Source organism: Cucumis sativus, chromosome 4 (assembly GCF_000004075.3).
Source record: "Cucumis sativus cultivar 9930 chromosome 4, Cucumber_9930_V3, whole genome shotgun sequence".
Classification (NCBI taxonomy): domain Eukaryota; kingdom Viridiplantae; phylum Streptophyta; class Magnoliopsida; order Cucurbitales; family Cucurbitaceae; genus Cucumis; species Cucumis sativus.
In genome coordinates, this window is record NC_026658.2 from 7,258,704 (window position 1) to 7,283,493 (window position 24,790).

Below are 24,790 nucleotides of genomic sequence, written 5' to 3' on the forward strand. Positions count from 1 at the left end.
TTTTTATGTTTCAAGGTTTTAAGTGTTTAATGTCTTTATAATAGATAATTATTTTAAGTTCAGGTTAATTAAGCAGGGTTGACAGGTATCGTTAGAAGGAGAACGATGTCGGCGGCTTCGCGTCACATCTTGGGCCTAGTAAGGAGGTACTCCAGGATGGGGTGTGATAGTAGATATATTTTTATGTTCATGGATATAGACCAATAACAACAAGTTAGTCTTTCATAAGTGTTTGTAACATCAGGTAGGTTAAATTACCGTTTTATACTCATAGGTCATTTCTTAGTCTTTAAATATTGATGCTCCTCTAATGAACAACTTGCTTATGGTCCAACCAATAATACAAAGATACCTCTCGTGCCATAGAGAGGGTAGAGATCTTTCTTCAAATCTCAAAGATACCATTTAAGGGAACACTCATTTACTTACCCTAAAATCGAGAAGGAGTGATACCATGTTTTTAGCTCTTTACTCAGTCTTGTCCAAAAAATGGTTGGTTTATTGAATTGACAATCTGGCTACTGATCTCACCCATACAAATCAAAGGATAATCCCCCACAAACAAGTGTTTGTTATACACTCAAGATTAAGATTAAGTTGCCCTGGTTTATTATATTGAAATAGAAACGTAACTAGTTAACAAAGTTACATATAGTGGTTACTATATCATGGTCTAGTCTTATGCAAACTCATTGCATCGGATACCCCACTGGTATATCACCTACACAAATGCGTTGGATTGTTACGTTTGTATCAAATACAAAGTGGGTTGTATCCATAGTGTCATAAAGATAAGGTATCTTGTCTTATCTTTATACAATAAACCTTTTAAGTTGTATCTCGAACATTGATTCTCATTTGTCTCCCAATTATGAATTAAACATATATGCTACTTAAATAGGATTTGAGTACGGCAATTTTGAAATAAAATTCAAAATCGGTCGATAGGATATTGGTCAAAATCAATGGAATTTAATATTTAATAATAAATTAATATAATTAATTTAAAGTTAATTAACTGCTTATTAATTAAATTTTTTTAATTAAAATTTAATTTAGAATTTATTAATTAGAAAAGCTAGAAATTTTTACTTTTGAAGTCAATTGGTCAAATGTCATCATCATTTTATTCCATCAATCCTACTTTCATAATTGATTTTGAGTATCAATTTCCTACCCAATTAGATTTTGCATCGATAGAATTCTTTAAAATATTGATTTGAGTTAGATAAATGTTAACTTGTTAGGAGTATTTGTTTTTGAAGAAGTCCATATATTTTGGTTTAGATCCAAAATACAACTCCCTCAATTCCTCTCAAAATTCATCCATCAAAGCTAAGTATTCCACCATCCATATGTAAGTTTTCATGATCAGGATTGGAAAAGATTCAGTACCGATTTGAAGCTTGAGTTTCACTCTATTTTGTCAAGTATTTCCAAGGATGTTAGTCCATTTATAGTGTTCGATAATCCAATTGTTTTCTATCACTTTTAGGGTACTTTAATGCAAGTATTTGGTTTGGAAACTGTCATAGTGGAAACTCCCTCTCATACCTTTAACCTTTCCAAAATACTTCATGCCCCTCAACTTGCTGCAAATCTCTTAACTTTTCATAAATTCTATCTTGACAACAAATGTATTTTTATCTTTGATGTTGATTGGTTCCTCATTTAGGATAAAGTCATTGGCCATACACTATATACTAGTGAAAGCATCAATGGTCTTTATCCTAATCTCAATACTTATACTCTATCCAAGTCTACCATGCGTTCCAAAATTTTTAGTTTTCATGCAAAACAGAAGAATTCATCATTATAGCATTTTCGTTTGGGTCATCATGCTCCAAATACTCTCAGTTTTATTTTATCTTGCATTGGTCTATCTATGTCTTCTTCTCTTTCTACTTGCAATTGCATTTAGTTGTTTAAAAGCAAAAATTATAAAATTACATTTTCCTATGTCTTTATCCTACTTCTCTTACACCACTTGAACTCGTTCATAGTGATGTATGGAGACCCTCTCCATTAATCTCTTCTAGTGGAAATCGATATTATGTTAGTTTTAATTTATTGATAATTTTAGCAAATTTACTTGGCTCTTCCCTATTGTGTAAAAATAAGATGTTCTTTCTATTATTAAAAACTTTGTTCCCTTTGCTGAAAATCAAATATCTCACAAATAAATTTTTTTCGATCAAATGGTGGTTGGCGAATTTTGCAACACTTCTTTATAATTTTTTTTTTATTCCAAAGGTATCTTCCACTAAAAATCATGTCTTTATACACCTGAACAAAATAACATTCTTATCACCATTTTAAATGTTTTTTGGTTACATTCTTGATTTTCATCATTTAAAAGTTTTTGGGTGTGCATGTTATCCCCTTCTCAAGTCCTACAACAAACACAAACTTGAACCAAAAACCACACAACACATATTTTTAGGCTATCCTTACAACTTTAAAGGCTATATTTGTTATAATTCATTAACCAAACAAACCATTGTTTCAGACATATTATCTTTCATGAAATAATATTTCCCTATGCAAACACTTCAACTCCTTCTCCATCCCAACCTCAATCCATTTCTCATCCTAGCATACTACTCACCTTACTAAACATTTCACATTGTATATCCTCAAACTCTGCCTCCATTCCCAATATACAATATCCAACTCCTAACCTTCCATTGTTAACACTACTTGCTCATCTTTTATGGATACTAATGCCACTTGTCAGTCTTTCATGTTTCATCTACTGTCGATATAGGAAATGAGATAGATGTTGCCGCAAACAACATACTAGTTCCACCATCCCCTCGCAACACTCATGTTATGCAAACTCGAGCGAAATCAAGTATTTTTAAACCAAAGATCTTTCATATCACAATGTCTCCCAACTCCCACATCATACACTGAAGCCTTCAAATAGCATAAATGACAAACTACAATGTGTGAGGAAATCAATGCTCTTCAAGCTCAAGGTACTTGGTCCTTAGTACCTCAACATCCATCTATGAATATTGTTGGTTGTAAATGATTTTTTTGCACAAAATATAATCCTAATGGCTCTGTTGCTCGTCACAAAGCGTGACTAGTTGCTAAATGTTATCACTAGGTATAGGGTTTTGATTTTGACGAAACTTTTAGTCTAGTTGTCTAGAAACCCACTATACAAATTATTCTTGTCCTCGTTGCTTAAATAATTGGTTTTTAACCCAGTTAGATGTAGAAAATGCATTTCTTGATTGTATTCTTCAGGAAACAATGTACACGTCTCAACTTATTGGCTTCTAAGACAAAACATATTTAATTAATTTTTTATTCAAATTTTATTTGAATGAATATCTCTCCAATATCTTATAGATTTATATCAATATAATTAGTTAAATTGATTTAATTAATATTTCATTTAAATCTTATTTGAATGAATATTTTTCCTATATCTTATAAATTTATATTAATATAATTAATTAAATCATATTTAATTAATATTTCATTCAAATCTTATTTGAATAATATCTTTGCAATATCTTATAGATTTAATTAAATCAAATTTAGTTAAATAAAACTAAATTATTAATTAATTCTTCAACTAATTAATAGCTAAATTAAATATCTTATATTTAACTTATTAAATTTGAATCATATTCAAATATAAGTTTCTCTCGTAACCAATAATTTTAATATGAATCTAATTCACATTAAATTAATATTTGAACTCATAAAAATACTTTATCTCTCAGAAATTAATTTTGAATCATATCCAAAATTAAATTTATATAATAAATTTCGATAAACTTTATATTATAATGTATCATTATACATTAAACTAATTCTCAAAGTAAATTTGAACATTTCAAATTACAACCAATATGAATAAATCTCATTATCCATTACGAGCTAGGAAGGGGACTTAATGGACCTACAGATCAGAAGCTACAACCATCTAAACTTAATTGGCTAAACTCATTAACTACATTAATCAATATTCATTAACTGTGTGTTCACTCCACTAAAGACTCACGACTTAACTCTTCTCACTGTAGATATATTTATGTGTCCACATACATAGATCAATAACAATAAGTTAGTCTTTCACGAGTGTTCGTAACACCAGTTGGGTCAATTTATCGTTTTTACCCCTAGGTTATCTCTAATCCTTAAATACCAGTGCTCCTCTAATGAACAACTTGTTTATAATCCTACTAATAAACAGAAACCCCTCTCATTTCATAGAGAGGGTAGGACCGTTTGTTCAAGACTTGGAGACACCATTTAAGGGAACACTCATCTACTTATCCTAAAATAGAGAAGAAGTGAATTCCATCTTGTGTAATTATGTTCTCAGCTCTCCACTCGGTCTTGTCTCCAAAATGATAAACATATTGAGTCGACGACCTAGCCACTCTCACTCGTACAAATCAAAGGACAATTCCTCGCGAGCAGGAGTTCATAATACACCTAGGATTAAGACTAAGTTGCCTAGGTCATCCTAGTGAAATAGAAACCTAACTAGTTAACGGAGTTACATCTAATGGTTACTATTTTGCGCTCCAATCTTATGCAAATTCATTTCATAGGATACCCTCACTCGCATGTTAACTACACGAACACGTTGAATCATTGTGTTTGTACCAAATACAAAGTGAGTCGTATCCATATGTTACTAGGATAAGTTACCTAACCTTATCCCTATATTATGGACTCTTTAAGCTGATGTCGAACATTGATCCTTGTATGTCTCTACATACTATTCAAGACTCATTAAACAACTTAAGATGTTAGTTTATTGGATTTGGGTTATCAAGAAAAATCTAATAATATAATTAATAACAATTGTTACAATAATAACACTTTATTAATAATAGTTAATGGATTATATTTACAATCGACGAGTTTTAGAACATAAATCCAATAAATGTTTATGCTATATCTCTGGCTCATAATCCAGTTTTTCATGCTCAAACTAAACACATTGAGATTGATTACCACCTTATTCGGAAAAAGTTTCTTCGTAAAGACATTTTCGTTTGTTACATCTCTTCCAACAACCAAACTTGCTGGTATACTCACAAAGTCACTCATGTCTTCAACATTTCTTCACCTTTGAGACAGACTACTAATTACGCAACCTAAGTTGAGAAAGGATATTAGGAGATATTTCAGATCCACAATCTTCTCCTATTATTTAGGCCTTTATTGTAAATTGATTTCATTATAATTTACCATATTTACTCCTTTGTAATCTGTATAAATGTTGTTTCATATCAATGAGAAAAGATCAAACAATACAGATTTATATTTATCATTTAGAAGCCTTACATGGATATCGGGCAAAGCTGAGCAAGCTATTGTGCTTTGAGAAGTTTAAGCTCTACAAGAGGAATTTGAAGCTAAAATTTGGAGATTAGTAAGAAATTGTGCTTATTAACATTATTGATGAAGGATATTTGTGCTAATTCTACCCATAAATAGTTGAATTTGTACGAAAATTGGGGCTACACGAAATTTTGGTTGAAAAGCATGCGCATTACTTTTGGAGTCGATTTTGGGGTATTCAAGAGTTTTTAAAGTTTTAAATGTTGAGGTTATTTAGTTAAAAGGTTCCAAAGAAATTTGGAATGATTTGGTCGGGTATTGAAAAATTTTGAGTTAGTTTTTTTATTAAAATAATTAACGCGTTTAGGTTGTAAATCATTGGAAGAGTGAAGATTTTCTCTCGTACCAATCATGCAAATGAGAAACTTTCTTAACAAAAAATGTAGAACTTTGAGTAAGGATGAATTTCGTGAAATTTTTTAAAAAGAAAACCGTGATCGAAAAAGTTGCCAGTTTGAGAGAAAACAACGGCTTGTGCAAATTTTCACAAAAGTAGAGCAACATGGTTTAAATTGAAATTTCAGACTATTTGAGGTCTAGGTAATTTAATTTGGAGGTAGTTAAATAGTTTTGTAAAAGAAATTTGAATGGTTTTAGAGCTAGATTGTATGAAATGGAAGCTTAAAAACCTCGAGTAAAGTTGCCAAAAAAACAAGGGTAAGTTGCAAAAAGATGTTTTACATTTTTTTTCCATCATTAAAAGCCTATTTTGGCTTTAGAGTTATTTAAGTAATTTGGAGCTATAAGATACTCTACTTGACAAATGAATTATTTGGAGGATTGAAGGTTGGTTCATGTATTTGGAAATATTTAAGTGAATTGATAAGAATGTTTAAACTCTAAATTGATAAGAATGTTTAGTTCTCCATAGTATATTCCCTCTCTCTGGCTAAATTCCTTTGCTACAAGTCTTCCTTTGAAGGTCTGTACATTTCCAACAACATCTCATTTTCTGTGTAGATCAATTTACAGCGAATATGTTTGACCCTATTTGGTTGATATATAAGCTCCCATAAAAAATTGAAGTACATTCACTCCATTTTGAGATCCATGACATTAATCCACTGATTTCTATCGACATCATTAATTGTCTGTTTATAGGTCAATGGATTATTGACACTGTCATCAGACATGTCAAGTTGTGTTTCTATTAAACCTAAGTAACTATCAAATGATGGATAACCCTTCCACTATGTCGAGACAATCTCAACTCTTCAGAAGAATGTGATCGATCAAATTAAAGGTGCTAACTACATCAACTACTTTAGCAGAAGGACCAACCTTATAAAAAACTTTTGTTGATTTATCTGTAGCTTTTACAAAAATATTGTTTAATACTAGTTTACTGCGAGGTTGATAATTTTTCATGTGGTCTTCGCCTAAGAATGTAGCATTTGTTGGCACAAATAATTTATTTGTCACCAGTTTCATCATCAAATCAAGGATGAAAGAAATTATAAATAGGAAAAATAAAGTGTTGTTTGTTGTGTGACTAAATAAATGGAAAATAGGTTATATAGATTACCACTTATCGGAATGAAGAGCAGCAACGATAGATGACGACGAACGGCAACGACAGATGACAATATCTCTTATTCTCGGTCTCTCTCTCAACTCTCTCGACCTTCTCCTTTTTAGTTCTGTGAATACAGAACTAGAAGTTGGTTTTTATAGGGGAACTGTTGACACATGTCGAAGATGTTGGGATACCCCTATATTTCCGATGTCATAAGTAAAACGTTGGGAATAGTTTTCACCTCTCCCGATGCTTTATTAATGACGTCGAGCATAGGGTCCTACCTCTCCCGACGCCTCTTGCATGGCATTGAGGGAAGTTGAAATATTATTTTATAGTATACTTTTCTCGACGTAGTCAACATATAGACCTCAACATTTCCTTTACCCTCCCTGACGCTCTGCACATAGACGTCGGAGAAATACAATAATTAAATATTTAATTTATCTTTTGCCCACGTCTTGAACTACGTTGCCAGGACTACGAGTATTGACTGATGTGTATTCTTTAGCGTCGGAGATGAGGCATTTTTTCTGATCGTGCGTTTACTGACACCTATTGTGGCGTCGACCCCTATTTCTTGTAGAGTAGTCGATCACTTATTAAGACCAAAATGATGTGACCAATATCTAAACAATCCTAGTTCGCGATCGTGTACCAAGATAATTTATATTTAGTAAAAGATCATGTTTCAATATTGTTTAGATTTGGTACACGATCGTGTACCAAGATCAAACCAATCGTATACCATGATCAAAATGATTTTTGTTCAATATCATGTACCAAGATCGTTTAGATTTAGAAGGTGAAATATATGAGAGATAACAAAAGAGGAAGAAATTTTGGAGGAGGAAATGAAAAAATCACAAACAAGATCAAGTGGAAATATGACGAACAAGAAGAAGTCAATAGTATAAAGAAATTAATAATATAGCGTGGGTGTTGAAAGACACTTTATCTTTTTTAATTAGTTGGGTGGGTAAGTGTTACCATCAATCTATTATTTCAACCTCCCATTTCTTTTATTGCTTATGCATACAAACTCATACAAAGTTGTGGATAACTTTTTATTGGTAATGCATGCCTTTTCTTTTTTATAAAAAGAATAAGGGTATATTTATTTTATAAAATTTCAATTTTGTCACGTTGCCAAAATCAATAATTACAACTTTAGATTTTATAAGTTGGAAAATTGAACTTCAATTTCAAAAATGGTTGTACTAAAAAAGGTTGGTAAACTATTACTCTTTGATACCATGCACTCACTTACAAATATTAGTCTCTTTGCTAGCTTGTTTTCTAGTGGGCATTTCTTAATTTGTGTTGTATTTCCAATAAATAAATACAATATAAGAAAATGAAATTTACCAAAGAATAAAATCGTAGATGAAAACAATAATGTTTTTTCTTAGAAAAAATGTGAAAAAAAAGAAGAAAGAGATAGATGTATTGATAAATGAGTGAATATGAATTTTAAAGTCAGTCTACATGTAGTAAGAGATTATATTTAAAAAAGTTAAGAGTAGGAATGTAGAAAATAAGAACTGTTGTATTAAGATTTGAAACATATTTAGGGATTTTTATTTTTGGGGTTTGTAATTTAATTACAAATGGAGTGTAAAAGATGATAGCTACATGATGCACACTTCTCTTAAAAACTTTCCATATTAATTACTGTTTGCAGCCACTTGGCCATACTTGAAGTGAACATTAGGAGACAACCCTTTTCATTAGGGTATTAAAGTCATGAAATGGTTTCCAAAATTCATGATACAGACATCCACTTCCCTCACTTCCAATTATCTCCTAATACTTTCATTCTTATCCATCCTTGTTTCATTTCTATTTTAGCATTTACTCCAACAAGTATATTTGATCAAAAGTTAATTTAAAAAGTGGACTATGTGTGTTTTCGTTTGGTGTTGTTTACCTGTCTTCTGACGCGCATCACATTCATATCACAATCCATAAACAAAAACCTAAATTAGATTTCTAAGCGAAAGGTGATCAATTCAATTGCATTTGAAAATTACGTCTTACTGTTAGCGTTTGTGTTTGGGTTATGGTTATACTGCATTTTGACGATGTTACTAAGTCATGTAGTATGCTTATATCTCCACGGCGATGGCGAGGAGAAAATAAAAAATTAATTGGGTTTTTAATTTGTGTCATTAAATTTTATACAATTTTGCCTCCCACGATTTTCTCTCACATTAACCATTTGAATGTTGGTTGACCCCCACCTATCACTATATATATTAGTCTTTCCCTTCTTCCTAAAAACTCATAAATCGATCTTCCTCTTTGTAATATTCTTTGTTTTATAAAAAAAGGTCTCCCGAGCAGTAATCGTGTGTTTGCCATTGAGTGTTCTTTAATTTTGAATTGATTTCGGTGCAAAATCAATTGAAGACCGAGAGACTGTATTTTAATATGGGGACGACGGGACAATTATTTTTTTTTGCACAAACAAGAGTAGAGTCGTGAAACCCTAAACGTCTTAAAGAGAACGTGTTTCGCGACTCAGCTGTATATTAACTTGTTTTCGATTCCACGACTCAGCTTTCAGTACTGATCTATTTTGGTGTTCTAATTCGTATGCAATATAGTTTGCCGAACAAACTGAGACGTGAGATATAGACCGAAGTGCAACAACAATTTTAAGACATTCGATTTGCTACGATGGTCGTACCATTCCAATCCGATTTGATGTCTTTTGATCTCAACCGACCTTTCCATTTTGAAGGAGCACACTTCAAAAGGTGAAAATAAAAAATCCTATTTTTTCTCAAGTTAAAGAAGGTCGATGTCGCTTGTACCATTGAGAAGTCAACTTTTCTAAAAGACGAATACAACAGAAATAAATCAATGATCTAGCAGCATGGTTAGGAACTGATTTCATATATAAAATCTAATTCTTAATGAACTTACTAATGAGTTAGATGACTATTATAACACAATGTCAACTGTGAAATAGATGTGGGATGCATTGCAAAAGAAATATGATTTTGAGGAAGCGAGGTTAAAATTGTACGTGGTGAGCCGATACTTGCAATATCAAATGACTTATGTTAGATTCCTAGAGGCTCAATCGCATGAAATCCAAAAGATGGCACATGGAATTATCAATGAAGTTATGATGTTAGACGATTAATTTTAAGTTGTGAGTTATCATTCACAAATTTTTCTTCTATGTGGAAAGATTTCAAGAACGCTCTAAGGCACAAAATCAACAAGTTCTCACTAGAAAGTCTTACCACGAAATTAAGGATAGAAGAGGAGGTGAGAAAGAATGATCAAAAGGAGGAGGTGAACGCAATTTCCATAAAGAAGTCTATTGCAATTCTGAAACCAAATCTGAAACTGAAAGGAAACAACATGAAACGAGGATCCAATAAATAGAACAACCCCTAGTCTAGAAGTACGATAACAAATTGTTTGTTATAATTGTAATAAGTGTGGAACTTAGCTAGAAATTGTAGAAACAGAAATTGTTCTACTGCTAGACAAACCTAGTAGAAGAAGATTTAGTAGCTATGATTTCTGAAGTTAATGTTATTGAGGCACTACTACAAAACTGGCAATACTTTACGCTTAAAAACTTTCAAGTATCTGTTTACTTAATATTTTTCAATGTGTCAAGTAATCCAGTGTCAAGAATAAGAGAAGTTTATTTGACAGTTTTATGTGTCAAGTACAATTATACTTGACAGGTAAAAAGTGTCAAGTATATAAATTATACTTGACACTTTTTACGCGTCAAGTAATCCAGTGTAAAAAATAAGAGAGTTTTTTGTTTGACAATTTTTATGCGTCAAGTAAATATATACTTAACAATTTATGAATGTCCAGCATTTGTTTATTCTTGACACGTTTTACATGTCAAGACTTTTTTTCTTCTTTCAAATGAAAAAATTGTACAACTTGAAATACTCGTATAATTATATTGCACATGTTTTGAAATCTAACAATAATATACAACATGATCAACTAAACTATTTACATGTCTTGAATCAACCCCAAACCTTCAATCAAACAACTAACAAATTGCATATATATCATTGCACATATATATATAGTTGATCATTACAATATACTTACAACATAAAACATATATATATTGTTCTATTACAAAACGAGTTATGAACATTGTTCTTAATAATAAAACCTAAATTATATGTAATAATAAGTGTTGTTCACAAAAATCACATCATCCTAAAATCTTATTCACAGTTAAGTTGTCGGTCATCAATGTATTTTTCGTGAGTCAAGTATTCAATGCACAACTCCTCCACAAGATCTTGTTGTTTCCTAAGCCTTGTTGACGTACCAAATATATAAGCTTATGGTTGTCTAGAGTATTTTTCCTGAAAATACAATGCCAGTGTTAGCAAAAATCATACTTTCAAAGTCTATACATACTTTCAAAGATGCTTCATACTTTCAAAGTCTGTAATATTCAGTCTTAACTGTCAAGCAAACAAGAAATAATAGGCAAGGCAAACTGTCAAGGTAAAGTCTTCTTTGATCTCGGAGTTTGTGAAGGGAGGACCTTCATCTATCTTGGCTGCAGTTGCCAAGTCAGGGTGTATTGTTGGCTTCTCATTAATATTTATCTCTGAAATTGGGGACTAGGTGACTTTTTCTTTTCATCAGAAATTCATCTGTATCAAACCAGAGATGTTTTCAATTTTATCCAAATTCTAAATGTGGATATCAGTATAAGGATTGTTCATATCTACATAATTTATGGCAAAAAATATAGATAAATAAAGAAAAATTAAACAACTGAAATAATGTGACTAATCCATTGAGATGGGAAAGCTTGAAAATTGACCTTGTTCAACCACGTTACAATTCAGAGAATTTCTAGTGGAGTTACCAAAATATTACAAAATTTCAAGATGCTAATCGTTTATGTGGCTCAACTTCTTGATCTAGCATATTTAGTGTCTCAACCTTTTAGAATTTAGAAGGCAACAAAAATGGCTGAACACTGATTCGAGAATAACAACCAAGTCCTTAAGGAATAACAAAACAAATCTCCAATCAAATGGTGGGAACAGGAGAAACTAAGGTGAGTGAGAACTAAAATGAGGAAGTCCAAAAAATGAAAGAGTACTTAGAATCCTTCATTGACAAAACCTCTGTAAAAAACTAGATTATTATACCCAAACATTGACAAAATCTCATATACTACTTAAAACTAAAAAAACAAGAAGCATGCAATAATATTGAATTCAAACATGTGCTAGTTTTAAAATAATTAATTCCACTAACTTTAATAAATTACATTTGTGTCTTTAGATCTTTTTTTTCCTTCCAAACAGAATAAACAATTTGAAACTTCAACCAATACACAATATCATAAAAACTAGCAGCCTGATCTTAAATTTGCTAAAACTAGAAAGAAAAGAGAAGAAAAAGAAAACAACAGAATCCACCAAAAATTCCAAATAACCAAACCAAGCAGAAGATCAAAGCAATGAAAAATCCAAGGAAAACCCAGAAACCATAAGGCCAATAGAGAGAAAAAACATAAATAATAAGAGAAGAAAAGAAAAGGGTCAAAGATTCATATATATATATATATATATAAATGGAGATAAGAGTGTTACTGTGAGTTCCTTGAGAGGGGTGGGCATTTTGAACTTTAGCAGAAGAATCTAACCAGTTTACCCATTGGGATGGAAAGAATAGAAAACAAAAAAATTGGGAAAAAATGGAAGGGAGAGGGAAGAGAGAAATGAAGAAAAAGTAAAGAGAGAAAGTTGGGGTTCTTTAAAAAAGGCAATTAAAATAGAAGTGTACATGCAAAAAATAGGAGTGCACCTTCCCTCGCTCTCTTCCATCAATTCCTTCCAAATCCATTATAAGTGTACATGGCTCGATGCCAGCACATCTAGTCAACCTATACCTTTATTCTTTGCAACCTAGAAAATGACATCAATTTTCCACTCTTCAGCCACATAGCCCAAATAAACTAAAGATATACCATTAAAAGTTCGAAATATACCACTAAACTTTTACATAATTTCAAAATCATCCGTATTGACTTCATTAAAGAAATATATATTGTTGAAGGATCTAATTATAAATACATATATAATTTGTTTGAACAGTATCATATTTATGTATTACTTAGATGGAAAATTTGAAATCTAAACTACAGATGAAGGGACCAAGTTGTAACATACATGCAAATGCCACTTCACGATGCAAATCCTTGTTGTGATGCTGTGAAACTTCCCCTGACCCATGTATTAAACAATGCACCCACACTAAAAACCAAAAGTTAACTTTTTTAAAAAAAAAAATCCAAAATACTCAACCACATAGAGAAAACTGAGATGAAAAAGAAATATCCAAAAACAAGGAACCAAATCCTAGGATGACAAAGAAAGGAGCTGCTGTAAAGGGAACAGACACGACAAATAACAAAACAGTGATGAGAACAAAAGTAAGAACCCTAGAACAAATTAGTTCACAAAGTACAGTAAGGAAACAAATACTTCAGTTATATTTTAAATAAAATAAAGAACGATATATCATAAAAATAAAACTTGAGAAAGACAATTCCTAGAAACAGAAGCAACAAAGTCTTCAAATAAAATTATATATCATCATCAATAGAGACCCACTCATAGATGTTCTGTTGCTTTGAATAATTAGTATTAAGATATGGTTTCAACACAACTTGAAGCCATAAAACCTTGCAAACTTCTTGAATGTGTATTGATAGACTTGTTTTTATCTCCAGAATATCAAATTTAAGAAGATGACATTTAATATTACTTGTCATCTTCATCAAGATGACAAGTAATGATACTAGCCTTTGCAACTATTTCCCATCAATATATGTCGTAAATTTGCAAACCTTTGCAACTAAAAAATCTGATAAAATTTCATTGCCTTCCAAGCAACTCATGTTCCAATAGTATTTCACAATGTCAAGATGGTCTGGGAGGCAATTTGGAAAGCAAATGGGCCTACCATGAAATTTTAAGAAAATATGAACTTCAATGTTCGATGTTTCATTATATAGAAGTATTGATTTCATTCATAGAAATGGACCTGTACGCTTCAAAAGAACTAAAAATTTCTTTAGAAAACAAATAAGTTACACCAATTCCCAATTTCTCATGCCAAAAAAAAAACAATGAGTTTCCCTCGGAAAAATAGTTAGGTTGGACTGTGAACTCAAGAATCAAGATGTAGTAACTGAATTAATGTGTTCTATACGTATTTTGAAGTGTTTGAGACTAAATCAAAAGGTAAAGAAACAGATGAACAACCTGAAGATTCACAAGTTGAAAAGGGCATCCTGAAGGGACAAAAAAGGTTTCTCCAAAACGCTGCTCAAATGTCCAAGGCTCTACCCCTGAAAGTAAAGTCAGAGTTGTGAAGGAGAATAGCTTTTCTACTCAGTTTCTTTCATTTCATGAGGTTATAAACTTACCTTTAAAACGCTGGTACAGAAATTCAAAAGCTTTCGAGCTAATTGAACCTTCTCCTTCAAGTTCCAATACTTTCTGTTTCTCCAACTCAATAAATCTGCACAGGCACATTAAGACATATTGATTGGTATGGATTGACAATTTTCTTGTTGAAAAGATGATTTGTATGTACTGTAGATAGTTGGTTCTTCAATATGATTAAAACTTATATGGCTTGAGCAAATAGAAAAGTACTATTTCTGATTGAAGGAAAAGTGACTGAAATCAAACTTTTATGTCATAGGGTTATCAAATAGTCAAATGTTCTGCCTAAAAAGCATTATGGTTTTACATTACTTTTATGTTCTGCCAGTGGTGTAAGGTTGATGAGGAATTATAAGATCTTCAATTCTTCATGGATAAATTTAAAGGGCTAGAGGATGTTTGGGTGAAGTTCATGAGGATGAAAATGACTACGCACCCTCCCACCTAACAAAACCAAAGGAAGTTCTAAAGTAGCCCTTCGTTAAGTTTTCAAAACTTTCGCAACAGTGCCAAGTGTTTATTGATCCCTTCAAAACCGAGAGCATTTTTCCAAAGCAACTTGTAAGGCCAAGATTTCAGCATGAAATGTGTTAAAAATGAAGGAAATTCAAGTATTGCATGCAACTATTCCACACATTTACCAATGTCCATTTACCTTTTTTCTGTGGGAAATGGTTACGCTACTGATCACATGTTTAAGTTGAACTTGGAAATCAATAAGAATTTATTTTCTACTTACATGTTGTTTACTTTTAATGTTGGACATGCTAGACTTTATTATGTTAATAAAAGACTAATTAACAACATGAGTAGGTTAAATCTTATACCTAAGTTATCTATGCATGAATTTGAGAAAATGTGCATGTTATTGTCAAGATAAAATAACAAAAACTTTGCATAAGTCTATAACTAGAGTAACAGAGTCTTTAGAATTAATCCATTATGCCTTATGTGAATTCGATGACACATCAACTAGTAACAGTAAAAGGTGTGTAATAACTTTTATAGAGGACTGTTCCGACTACACATGTATTTACTTGCTTAAAAATAAAAGTGATGTCTTTGACATGTTCAAGGTGTATGTAACTAAAATAGAGAATCAGTTTAACAAAAGAATTAAGAGACTTCATAGTGATAGAGGAACTGAATAAGATTCAAATGCCTTCAATGAGTTTTATAACTCGAAAGGAATAATACACAAAACAATTGTACCTTACTCTCCTGAAATGAATGGAAAAGCTAAAAGGAATAATAGAATTCTAACTGAGTTGGTAGTTGCTATCTTACTTGAATCAGGAGCAGCACCATCTTGGTGGGGTGAAATAATTAAAACTGTTAATTATGTCCTTAATAGGATTCCTAAATCAAATAATAAAATTTCACCATACGAAGTCTTTAAGAATAAAACATCAAACTTGTCTTATCTTAGAACTTGGGGTTGTCTAGTCTATGTTAGAATAACTGATCCAAAGAGAAGAAAATTAGCCAGTAGAGCCTATGAATGTGCTTTCATAGGATACGCTGAAAACAGTAAAGCCTATAGGTTTTATGACTTAGAGAACAAAGTATAATCAAATGACGTATAATTTTTTTAGGATAGATTTCCTTTTAAATCTAGAAATAATTGGGGTTTAAATAGTCGAACTATTGAGGGTAGAAGTTGAAGTAGTCTACCTTCAATTAGGATCCAAACCCAAGAAAAGGAAGTAGATCCTGAACCTAGAAGAAACAAGAGAGCTAGAACTATAAAAGATTTTAGAGAAGACTTCAAAATGTATAACATAGAAGATCCAAAAGATCTAACAAAAGCCTTATCCTCAGTAGATGCCAACTTATGGTAAGAAGCTATCAATAATAAAATGGATGCTCTTGAATCCAATAGAACTTAGCACCTAGTTGACTTACCCCTGGCTGCAAATGGGTTTTAAGAAAAAAACTAAAACTTGATAAACACCAATGGATACGTATAAGGCTAGACTAGTAGCAAAAGGATTTAAACAGAGGAAAAACATAGATTTCTTCAACATTTTTTCTTGGTCACTAGAATCACCTCAATTAGAGTGTTATTTCTATAGCTGCCTTGAACCATTTCTTAATCCATCATATAGATGTCAAAACTACTTTCCTAAATGGTGATTTAGAAGAAGAGATTTATATGGAACAACCTTAAGGTTTCATAGTTCACGACCAAGAATTCAAAGTTTGTAAACTTGATAAATCCCTCTATGGCCTAAAACAAGCTCATAAGCAATGGTATGAAAAGTTTGACAACTTAATCATGTCCAAAGGATTCAAAGTAAATGAGAGTGACAAATGTATATATCTAATATAAGACTGAAGATAGGTTATGTACTGTCATATGCTTATACATAGATGACATGTTAATCTTTGGATCAAATTTGCACATCACAAATGATGTAAAATCTATGTTGAGTGCAAACTTTGACATGAAAGACTTATGAGAAGCTGATGTAATCCTAGGTATCAAAATTACAAGAATTGAAAATATAACTTTCTTAGATCAAACTCATTACATAGAAAAGATTCTAAAGAAGTACAACCACTTTTAAAGTAAACCAACTTGTACACCCTCGGACTCTAGTGTTAAATTGTTCAAAAACACTAGTGATAGTGTCAATCAATCCATGTATGCTACTATCATAGGTAGTTTGAGGTATGCTACTGATTATACTAAACCAGACATAGCTTGCGTTGTAGGATTACTATGTGGGTTTACCAGCAGATCTAGTCTAGAACACTGAAATACTATAGAAAGAGTAATAAGATATCTTAAGAAGACACAAAATCTAAGATTTAATTATCAAAGTTTCCCGCTGTACATGAAAGTTATAGTGATGTTGATTGGAACTCCCTCTCAGATGACTCAAAGGCTATAAGTGGCTATAGGTTGGAGCTCATGATCTATAGGTCCATTAAGTTCCCTTACTAGCTCATATGGAATAAACTTAGAATAGTACGATGGAATGAGTCGAAGTATTTGAATTAGATGATGGGAGAGAAACCAACAAGTATATGTGATATAGCCATCAGATTTCATATTACAGAAAGCTTTATGTTTAAATGAGATTTAAATATTAAAATTATGAATGCAAATAGTCAAAGTTGTAAAAAGTCAAATGTTGACTTTTTTACATTGAAAAGTCAAACTTTGGCAGACAATATATTTAAATGTGATTTGAATCTTGAGAAAATGAATGTGGATTGATGCTTGAGAGTTCAAAATTAGACAACAAGGAGAATTTGTACAAAGTCAAAAATATTGACATTTGATTTGAAAAATCAAAGCTTAACTTTGACCAAATGACATTTTTGCCTTTTGACTAAAATTAGTGGAAAAATTCAATATTTTGTTCGATAATCCCACTAACTATAGTGGGCTAGGTGTTATCACACTATGAAGATATTAAGTCCACTTATTGTTAGTGGGTTATGTGTTGTTGGTCTGTGGGCTTACATGTACATACAACTTTGCATGTAAATTCATTATAAATTGGGCTCTTGGATCCATTGGAAGGGGTTGGTTTTTTTAAAGATCAAATTTGGGTTGTTTTCATTTCCTTTGAAAGTTTAAAAAGATAAAAAAAATATGTTAGCCCAACCCTATTCCATAGTTCTATTTCCATGTCTTTCTCACTCCCGGGTTCTTTCATCCAACGGGTCCCACAACACAGTTTTAAGTTCGGAGGATAACAGGTCAACCTCAGTGTGGTAGTTCGAACAACAATCAAAGCTTCAAATATAAGTATTCTCAAAACTCTAATTTCAAATTAATTTATGGTTTAAAACTACGCATGTTAATCTTAGAAATTAGAGTAAAATTTTAAATCCGGTTTACGCTATGCATGTCTAAATTCTATTAACTAAGTACTAAGATTGACCCATAGGATCGACCATTAAAAACAAAAATGTTTAAATTTGCATAAATACGAAGATCAACCTATAGGGTTGGCCATGAAGCCATTAATAAATTAGACTTTGTTAAGTATATTGGGAGTGACCCATAGGGTCAGCGCCACATAAACCAAGAATGAATAAATTTGTCTAAGTAGTATGAAGATCAATCCATAGGTTTGGACATGAAGCCAGCAGTAAATTATGTTAAGTATGGAGATCAATGTGGATTATATTTAGCTAAAGTATGAAACTTGAATCATAGGATCATTGTCCTAAACTTCAAATATTTAGGAGATCAACCTAAAGTCATAAGTTTGTTTGACCATGGCACTTAAGAAAAAAAAAAAGTTGAAATTGTGATTTTATTAGGAGTTTTATTTTAACTTTATTTGTAGGTTTTGATGATGTAATAATTGAATAGTGTTAAGAGCCGGATATAAACGTAAGACAAAAATAATGTTAAAGGGTCTTTCTTTTCATGCCTTTTGTCCAATAATGGGACAAGAAGAGCCACACCATTATGCTCTTATTATTTTTCTCCTTAATTATAACCCTCACGCCTTCTTACTCTCCTTTCATTCTCATTGGGTGTGACTCATGCCTTCTCTCTCCACATCACTCTTATGCATTCTCTTTTTCTTTCTATTTTACTTCCAAGAAAGTATTCTATCATTACGAACATTTAAATCTCTATTATCTTCTTTATTAAACTTCTACATTTAACCAAACTATTTGATATGATTCTCCATTACCACCCATGCCTTCTCTTTTTATTATTCTTCCATTTTAATTATGATGCAAATTGACACTTTTATAATAACTACTTTGAGGACAACTGCATCTAAAACTCTGTCATATATATATATATAATATGGATATACATTGAATTATATTCAAATAGTAAATATGTAAAGTGATATTTAAAACTAATAAAAGAGATAATAGGTCACACCGTGGGCCTATGTATAAGAAAAACTTGGATGCTCCTTGTTAGTCAATAAGACGATGTAATGTGACATTTCTTATTTTAAACCTTTTTTGTAATTTTATTTTCATACTTGGTAGGAATAGTTAACGATATTAAAGAGTTTTTAAACAAAAACAAAAGTGGCCTCTAAAATATTTAAACTCCATATAAAAAACGAGGTAAGATTTTGCTATTTTTTTATAATTTTTCTTTTTCTCTTCAAATTAAATATTGGCTCTAGATGCAAATTAGAATATAGTATTTATTACTTGACAAGATTTAATTTATTCTTGAAAATAATCTATCGTGGTGTCTATAAATAAATAAGAGAAGTTCATAATTAAGTTAAATCAAATAAACTTGAGAGCTTCGAATAAGAACTGATCTGTATAAGACACTCTCAGCCTCAACAATGGCTTTTACAACGCTCTCCTTCCCTTCTACAACACCCATTTCTCATCTTCAGTAAGCCCACTTTATATTTACAATTTGTATTCCTTTTTTTTCTTACAAAATTAAGTCAGTAAATGTATTATTTTGGCACATTTTAGTTGATTTTGGTTTATTTTTAGTTTTTGATAATTAAATCTAATTGCCTAATTTTTTATCAATGGTTTGTATCAATCATATGGAATTATTAGAGTCAAATTCCAAAACTCATTAACAAAACTTTAAATTCTATTTAAAATGCCTCTAAAAAAGTAGATATATTAAAGGTAGAAGAGGTATTAATAGATTTTAAACTTTTTTACATATATTTTGAGAGTGTTAAAAAAACTAATCACATTTTGAAAACTAAACAATCATGATTTGGAATGAATTTGTTTTCTACTTTCGTTTTTGAAAATTAATTAAGCTTAATTTACTTCTCATGTTTTACTTACAATTATTTGTATCTTTAAGGGAAAAAAAAAACAAATTTGTAAAAGTTATTTTTTGTAGTTTTCAAAATTTGAATAAGAAGTAAATAACAAATGAATTGAATGTTAAAGTAAAATGTGTATCTAAGTTACAAAAGTTATAAATTGTTACTTTTAAGTCATGAGGGTGGCTTCAAATGAATACTTTTCATGTCACTTGTTTGATAACAACTTGTCCTCTTCACATTTTAATATAGACAATGGAAAGACCAACAAGCTATCAACCATGCCAAACCCTATACCACAACTGTTTTTGGTCAACCCTCCAAATTCCTCTCCATCATCAAACCTTCTAAACTCCATCTAACTACCAACCGCTCCGTCCAAGACAGTGCTATCAGATCTTTTAATTCTAATGTCGATGTCGATGTCACCATCACCGACAATATCATCTTCGGCATCGATGGCAAGCCAGTTTCGGTTGACGAGACCGATTTGGACCGTCCAACGGAAGGGTTTTCATCCATTGAGGAAGCGATTGAAGATGTTAAGACAGGAAAGGTGGGAGTGGTTGTTAATGTCATAAATTAAACGTTGATCATCATCTTTATGTGTTGCGATGTGTGACATGGTAGCTGGATTCGTGTTTTTTTTTCTTTGCTTTTGTTTGTAGATGGTGGTTGTTGTTGATGATGAAGATAGGGAAAACGAAGGAGATCTGATAATGGCGGCAGAGGCAGTGACGAAGGAGACGATGGCTTTCATTGTAAAGCATGGAACTGGGATTGTTTGTGTGGGGATGAAAGGAGAAGATTTGGAGAGGTTGAACATTCCATTAATGGTGGATCACAAGGATAACCAAGAGATGCTCTCTACTGCTTTTACCATCACTGTGGTAGTTATGGATTTTCATTTCAGATTTGATTCTGTTTTCTACTTTCAAAAATATTTCTAGAATCTTAACTCTAGGTGGAGAAAAAAAAAATAGAAACTAATAAAAACAAAAAAAACTTAAAGAAGCTATAGTGTTTCAATTTTTTTTTTTTAATACAATGTCCATTTGTTTTGGAAATCAATGGATGAAAGATAGGGCTAATATTTTGTTGATAAAATATAAAATTTAGGTTGAGATATTTGTGGTAATGAATGAATTAAAATTGTGAAGGATGGAAGAGATGGCACAACGACGGGAGTTTCAGCGGAGGATAGGGTGGCGACGGTGTTGGCATTGGCATCAAAACATTCAAAACCATATGATTTTAAACGACCAGGCCATATATTTCCCCTCAGATATAGAGAAGGGGGGGTTTTGAAAAGGCCTGGCCACACTGAAGCCTCTGTCGACCTTGCCCAGCTCGCTGGACTCTTTCCCGCTGGTATTCTCTGTGAGATTGTGGACGACGAAGATGGCTCCATGGCTAGACTCCCCAAGCTTCGCCAGTTTGCAAAACATCATAGTCTCAAAATCATCTGCATTGCTGACTTGATCAGGTGATCCCTTTTACTTACATAAAGTGGGTTGTATAATAAGAAATAAAATTTGAAGCTTGATTAAGAGAAAGCTGATGCGTGTTATATATCTGTGAAATGGTATATATTCCATAGGTATAGAAGAAAGAGGGAGAAATTAATTGAGCGCATTGGAGTTCCTACAAGGATGCCTACGACATGGGGACCCTTCAATGCATATTGTTACAAGTCTACCTTAGATAGCATCGAACATATCGCATTGGTTAAGGTAGTAATAATAATGAAACCCACTTTGTTGGATTCAAAAGTGTGAATTTAAACTCCTAATTAAATTAAATTTTTATAAACAAATGAATTTAGATCCTTTATTATCAATGATTCTCAAACATGCATGTGTACAAGATCAGTTGTTGAAAAAGTGTATTCTATGAAGGGTGATTTAGGTGATGGGGAAGATATTCTAGTGAGGGTGCATTCAGAATGCTTGACAGGAGACATATTTGGATCAGGAAGATGTGACTGTGGAAAGCAATTAGGTTTGGCAATGCAACACATTGAAGAAGCTGGTAAAGGAGTGTTGGTTTATGTTAGAGGCCAAGAAGGAAGAGGCATTGGTTTGGGGAATAAACTTCTCGCATATAATTTGCAAGACGCTGGTAGAGACACTGTTCAAGCTAATGAAGATTTGGGATTGCCTATTGATTCCAGAGATTATACCGTTGCTGCACAAGTATGTTTTCTTTAACCAACTCCAGTTTTCAAATGCCACATTTTAATCACTAATATAGATATCTTGCCACACGATCTTTCACTAGATATAAATGATTTTGGTACATGATCGTGAACCAAGATCGTTTAGATTTAGTATACATAATCGTTTAGCTCTAGGTACACGATCGTGTATCATTTCTTACCCAATCGCATATCATGATTGCTTATAAGTAAACAACAAAGCAAATATATGGTTTAATCCTAAAACAAAATGGCTATCAATGGACACGAACACGAACACGAATACGAACGACAACATGCTATCAATTCATACAACTATTATATATTTTATTCCTTCTAATAGGTAGCTGTTGATATTGAACAATGAGGTAGTAGGTACTCAATATTTTGTTGAATGATATTCGAATATAATTTGACAGATTGTAAAGGATGTTGGTGTGAGAACAATGAGGCTAATGACAAATAACCCAGCAAAGTACATGGGGCTAAAGGGATATGGGTTGGGTATCTCAGGCAGAGTCCCACTTGTGACTCCAATTACAAAGGACAATAAAAGATACCTTGAGACTAAGAGAGCCAAAATGGGCCATGTCTATGGCTTAGAATTCAATGGTGGATTAAGTGCTCTAATTGGTGCAAATAAAAAATAATCCAATATGCTAATTCATCAGTGGAATATGCTTTGCCTAATTAAACTTCTTCATACTCTTTTCCTTTCATTGGGCCCAAATCCAGAAAATAAAACTTATTTGCATGCCTCTCGTCTTTTGCTTTGAGTATTGTATGTATTATATTTTGAATGAAATAAAATAACCAATTCGTGGTTTGTTCTATTTCAAAGTTATTAACTATGCTTTACGTACCCTTCCAAAACAAAAACAAAACAACACTGTTATTCCCAACTGAGACTTTGTTTATCTCTAGAACATATATAAATTAGTATTAATTATGGAAATTAGGTAATTATGTGGTTTAAACATACGAACAATTTGTGACTTTCTTATGTTGATTATATCTATACTATACATGAAATGATCATTAGAGAGAATTTTTCTCTCCATTTTCCTCCTTTCATTTTTTTAGTTCTAACTATAACATTAGTGGTAATTTTACAAATTACCAACCGTATGTTCTTTCCTTATGGATATTAATAACACTTTATTCTTTCTAATTCCAAAAACTTTTAGCTTTCCAATTTTCATCAATTCTTTTTATTGATTTTTTTATCGTTACAAAACCATCTAATGTGAATTCAACAATAGAACCTTTGCATGTGCGTGAATGATCCATTACAAAAATCTAGACAAAAAAGATATAAGAGATTTTTATACTACACCTTCGAAAGCTAGCATATTCACATCAAGTGACAAATAATTTTGAGCAAAAAATTATGTACAATGTTAGTTCAATGAGTCAATATGAAAATAGATTGAAGATGACATCAAAAAAGTTTTATGAGAGTTATTCAAGGCATTGTGAAGATTTTCTACATTTTTTTTAGTTTTTCAATTTGATCTTTAATTTAGTATGTAATTTTGTTTTAAGTTCCTAGGTCTTGTTTTCTTCAAAAGACATTTAAGTGGATTTGCCTGTATTTTCTTTAATTAGCGTAAGTGTGTGACCATTGGGCTTCCGTCCCATGCATGACCATTTAGCCTATAAAATGGCTTTTAATGCTCATAGAAAGGTAGGATATCAATATTAAAAAATTATACTTTATTCAACCATTTTGGTGTTATCTTTTTCAAGTTTTGTTTTAGATTTAATGTTGAAAATCAATTCATTGGATTAGTGTTGATCAAACTATTCTCGGAGTGAGTTGTCTTATGATCTAAGAGTGACCATCGTAGATACGAAGTTTGAACTAAGTAGCTTTCTTTGTGAGTATTGCAAGGAATCTAGAAGGATCTTTAACTTTGCATCTAACAAACACAATGATCCATTCTTAAGGTGAATTTATCCATACTTGGTTTCAATCTATTTTTGTTTCCAAACTTTATTTGCATGTAATAATTATACAACACATACAACAATCAATCTTCAAATATTTTCAAAGAAAAAAAAATACTCAAAGATTCAAAGCCCATTTTTATTTGTTTGTCCAAATTTTTTTATGTTGTGGATCCTTAAAACTTGGTACATTCTAATATATAAATATGGACACAACTTATCTTACAAGGATCTATATCTCATAATTAATTATTTGAATCATATTCATCTAAATTAACTCTCCATATTATATACTTATAATTTGAATGAGGAATCCATTCAAGTAAACCATATAATAAAATATTCAATGATTTGAGATTAATATAAAATTGATGTATTTAAATAAGACTCAAGTAAGTGAATTATTTAATTTGAAAAATATATATATAATTCAAATGGAGAAATAAATATTTGAATATGATTAAAATATTTGTAGGTTTTTTAATAGGGGATATTAAAATGTACAAATACAATTATAAAA

The 24,790-nt window shown here is 31.5% G+C and overlaps 1 protein-coding gene and 1 long non-coding RNA gene across 4 annotated transcripts; one reads left to right on the top strand and one right to left on the bottom strand.

Annotated features, from left to right (window-relative positions):
* Window positions 1-10,987: 10,987 nt before the first annotated feature.
* On the bottom strand, window positions 10,988-12,753 carry LOC105435207. Of its 3 annotated transcripts, XR_969217.2 has the most exons (3): window positions 12,514-12,743; window positions 11,337-11,559; window positions 10,988-11,262 (listed from the first exon to the last, which is right to left on the bottom strand). It is a non-coding gene; the product is annotated as an uncharacterized LOC105435207 (long non-coding RNA). The 3 variants fall into 3 exon arrangements; XR_004215896.1 differs by having other exon boundaries at window positions 11,337-12,753; XR_004215897.1 differs by having other exon boundaries at window positions 11,366-12,751.
* A 7,936-nt stretch (window positions 12,754-20,689) lies between these two features.
* LOC101222456 (bifunctional riboflavin biosynthesis protein RIBA 1, chloroplastic) lies at window positions 20,690-23,153 on the top strand. The gene is made up of 5 exons (XM_031883938.1): window positions 20,690-21,013; window positions 21,284-21,609; window positions 21,724-21,856; window positions 22,022-22,318; window positions 22,740-23,153. The coding sequence occupies exons 1-5, from the start codon at window positions 20,792-20,794 to the stop codon at window positions 22,968-22,970; spliced, it is 1,209 nt and encodes a 402-aa protein (XP_031739798.1). The 5' UTR covers window positions 20,690-20,791; the 3' UTR covers window positions 22,971-23,153.
* The last annotated feature ends 1,637 nt before the right edge of the window (window positions 23,154-24,790 follow it).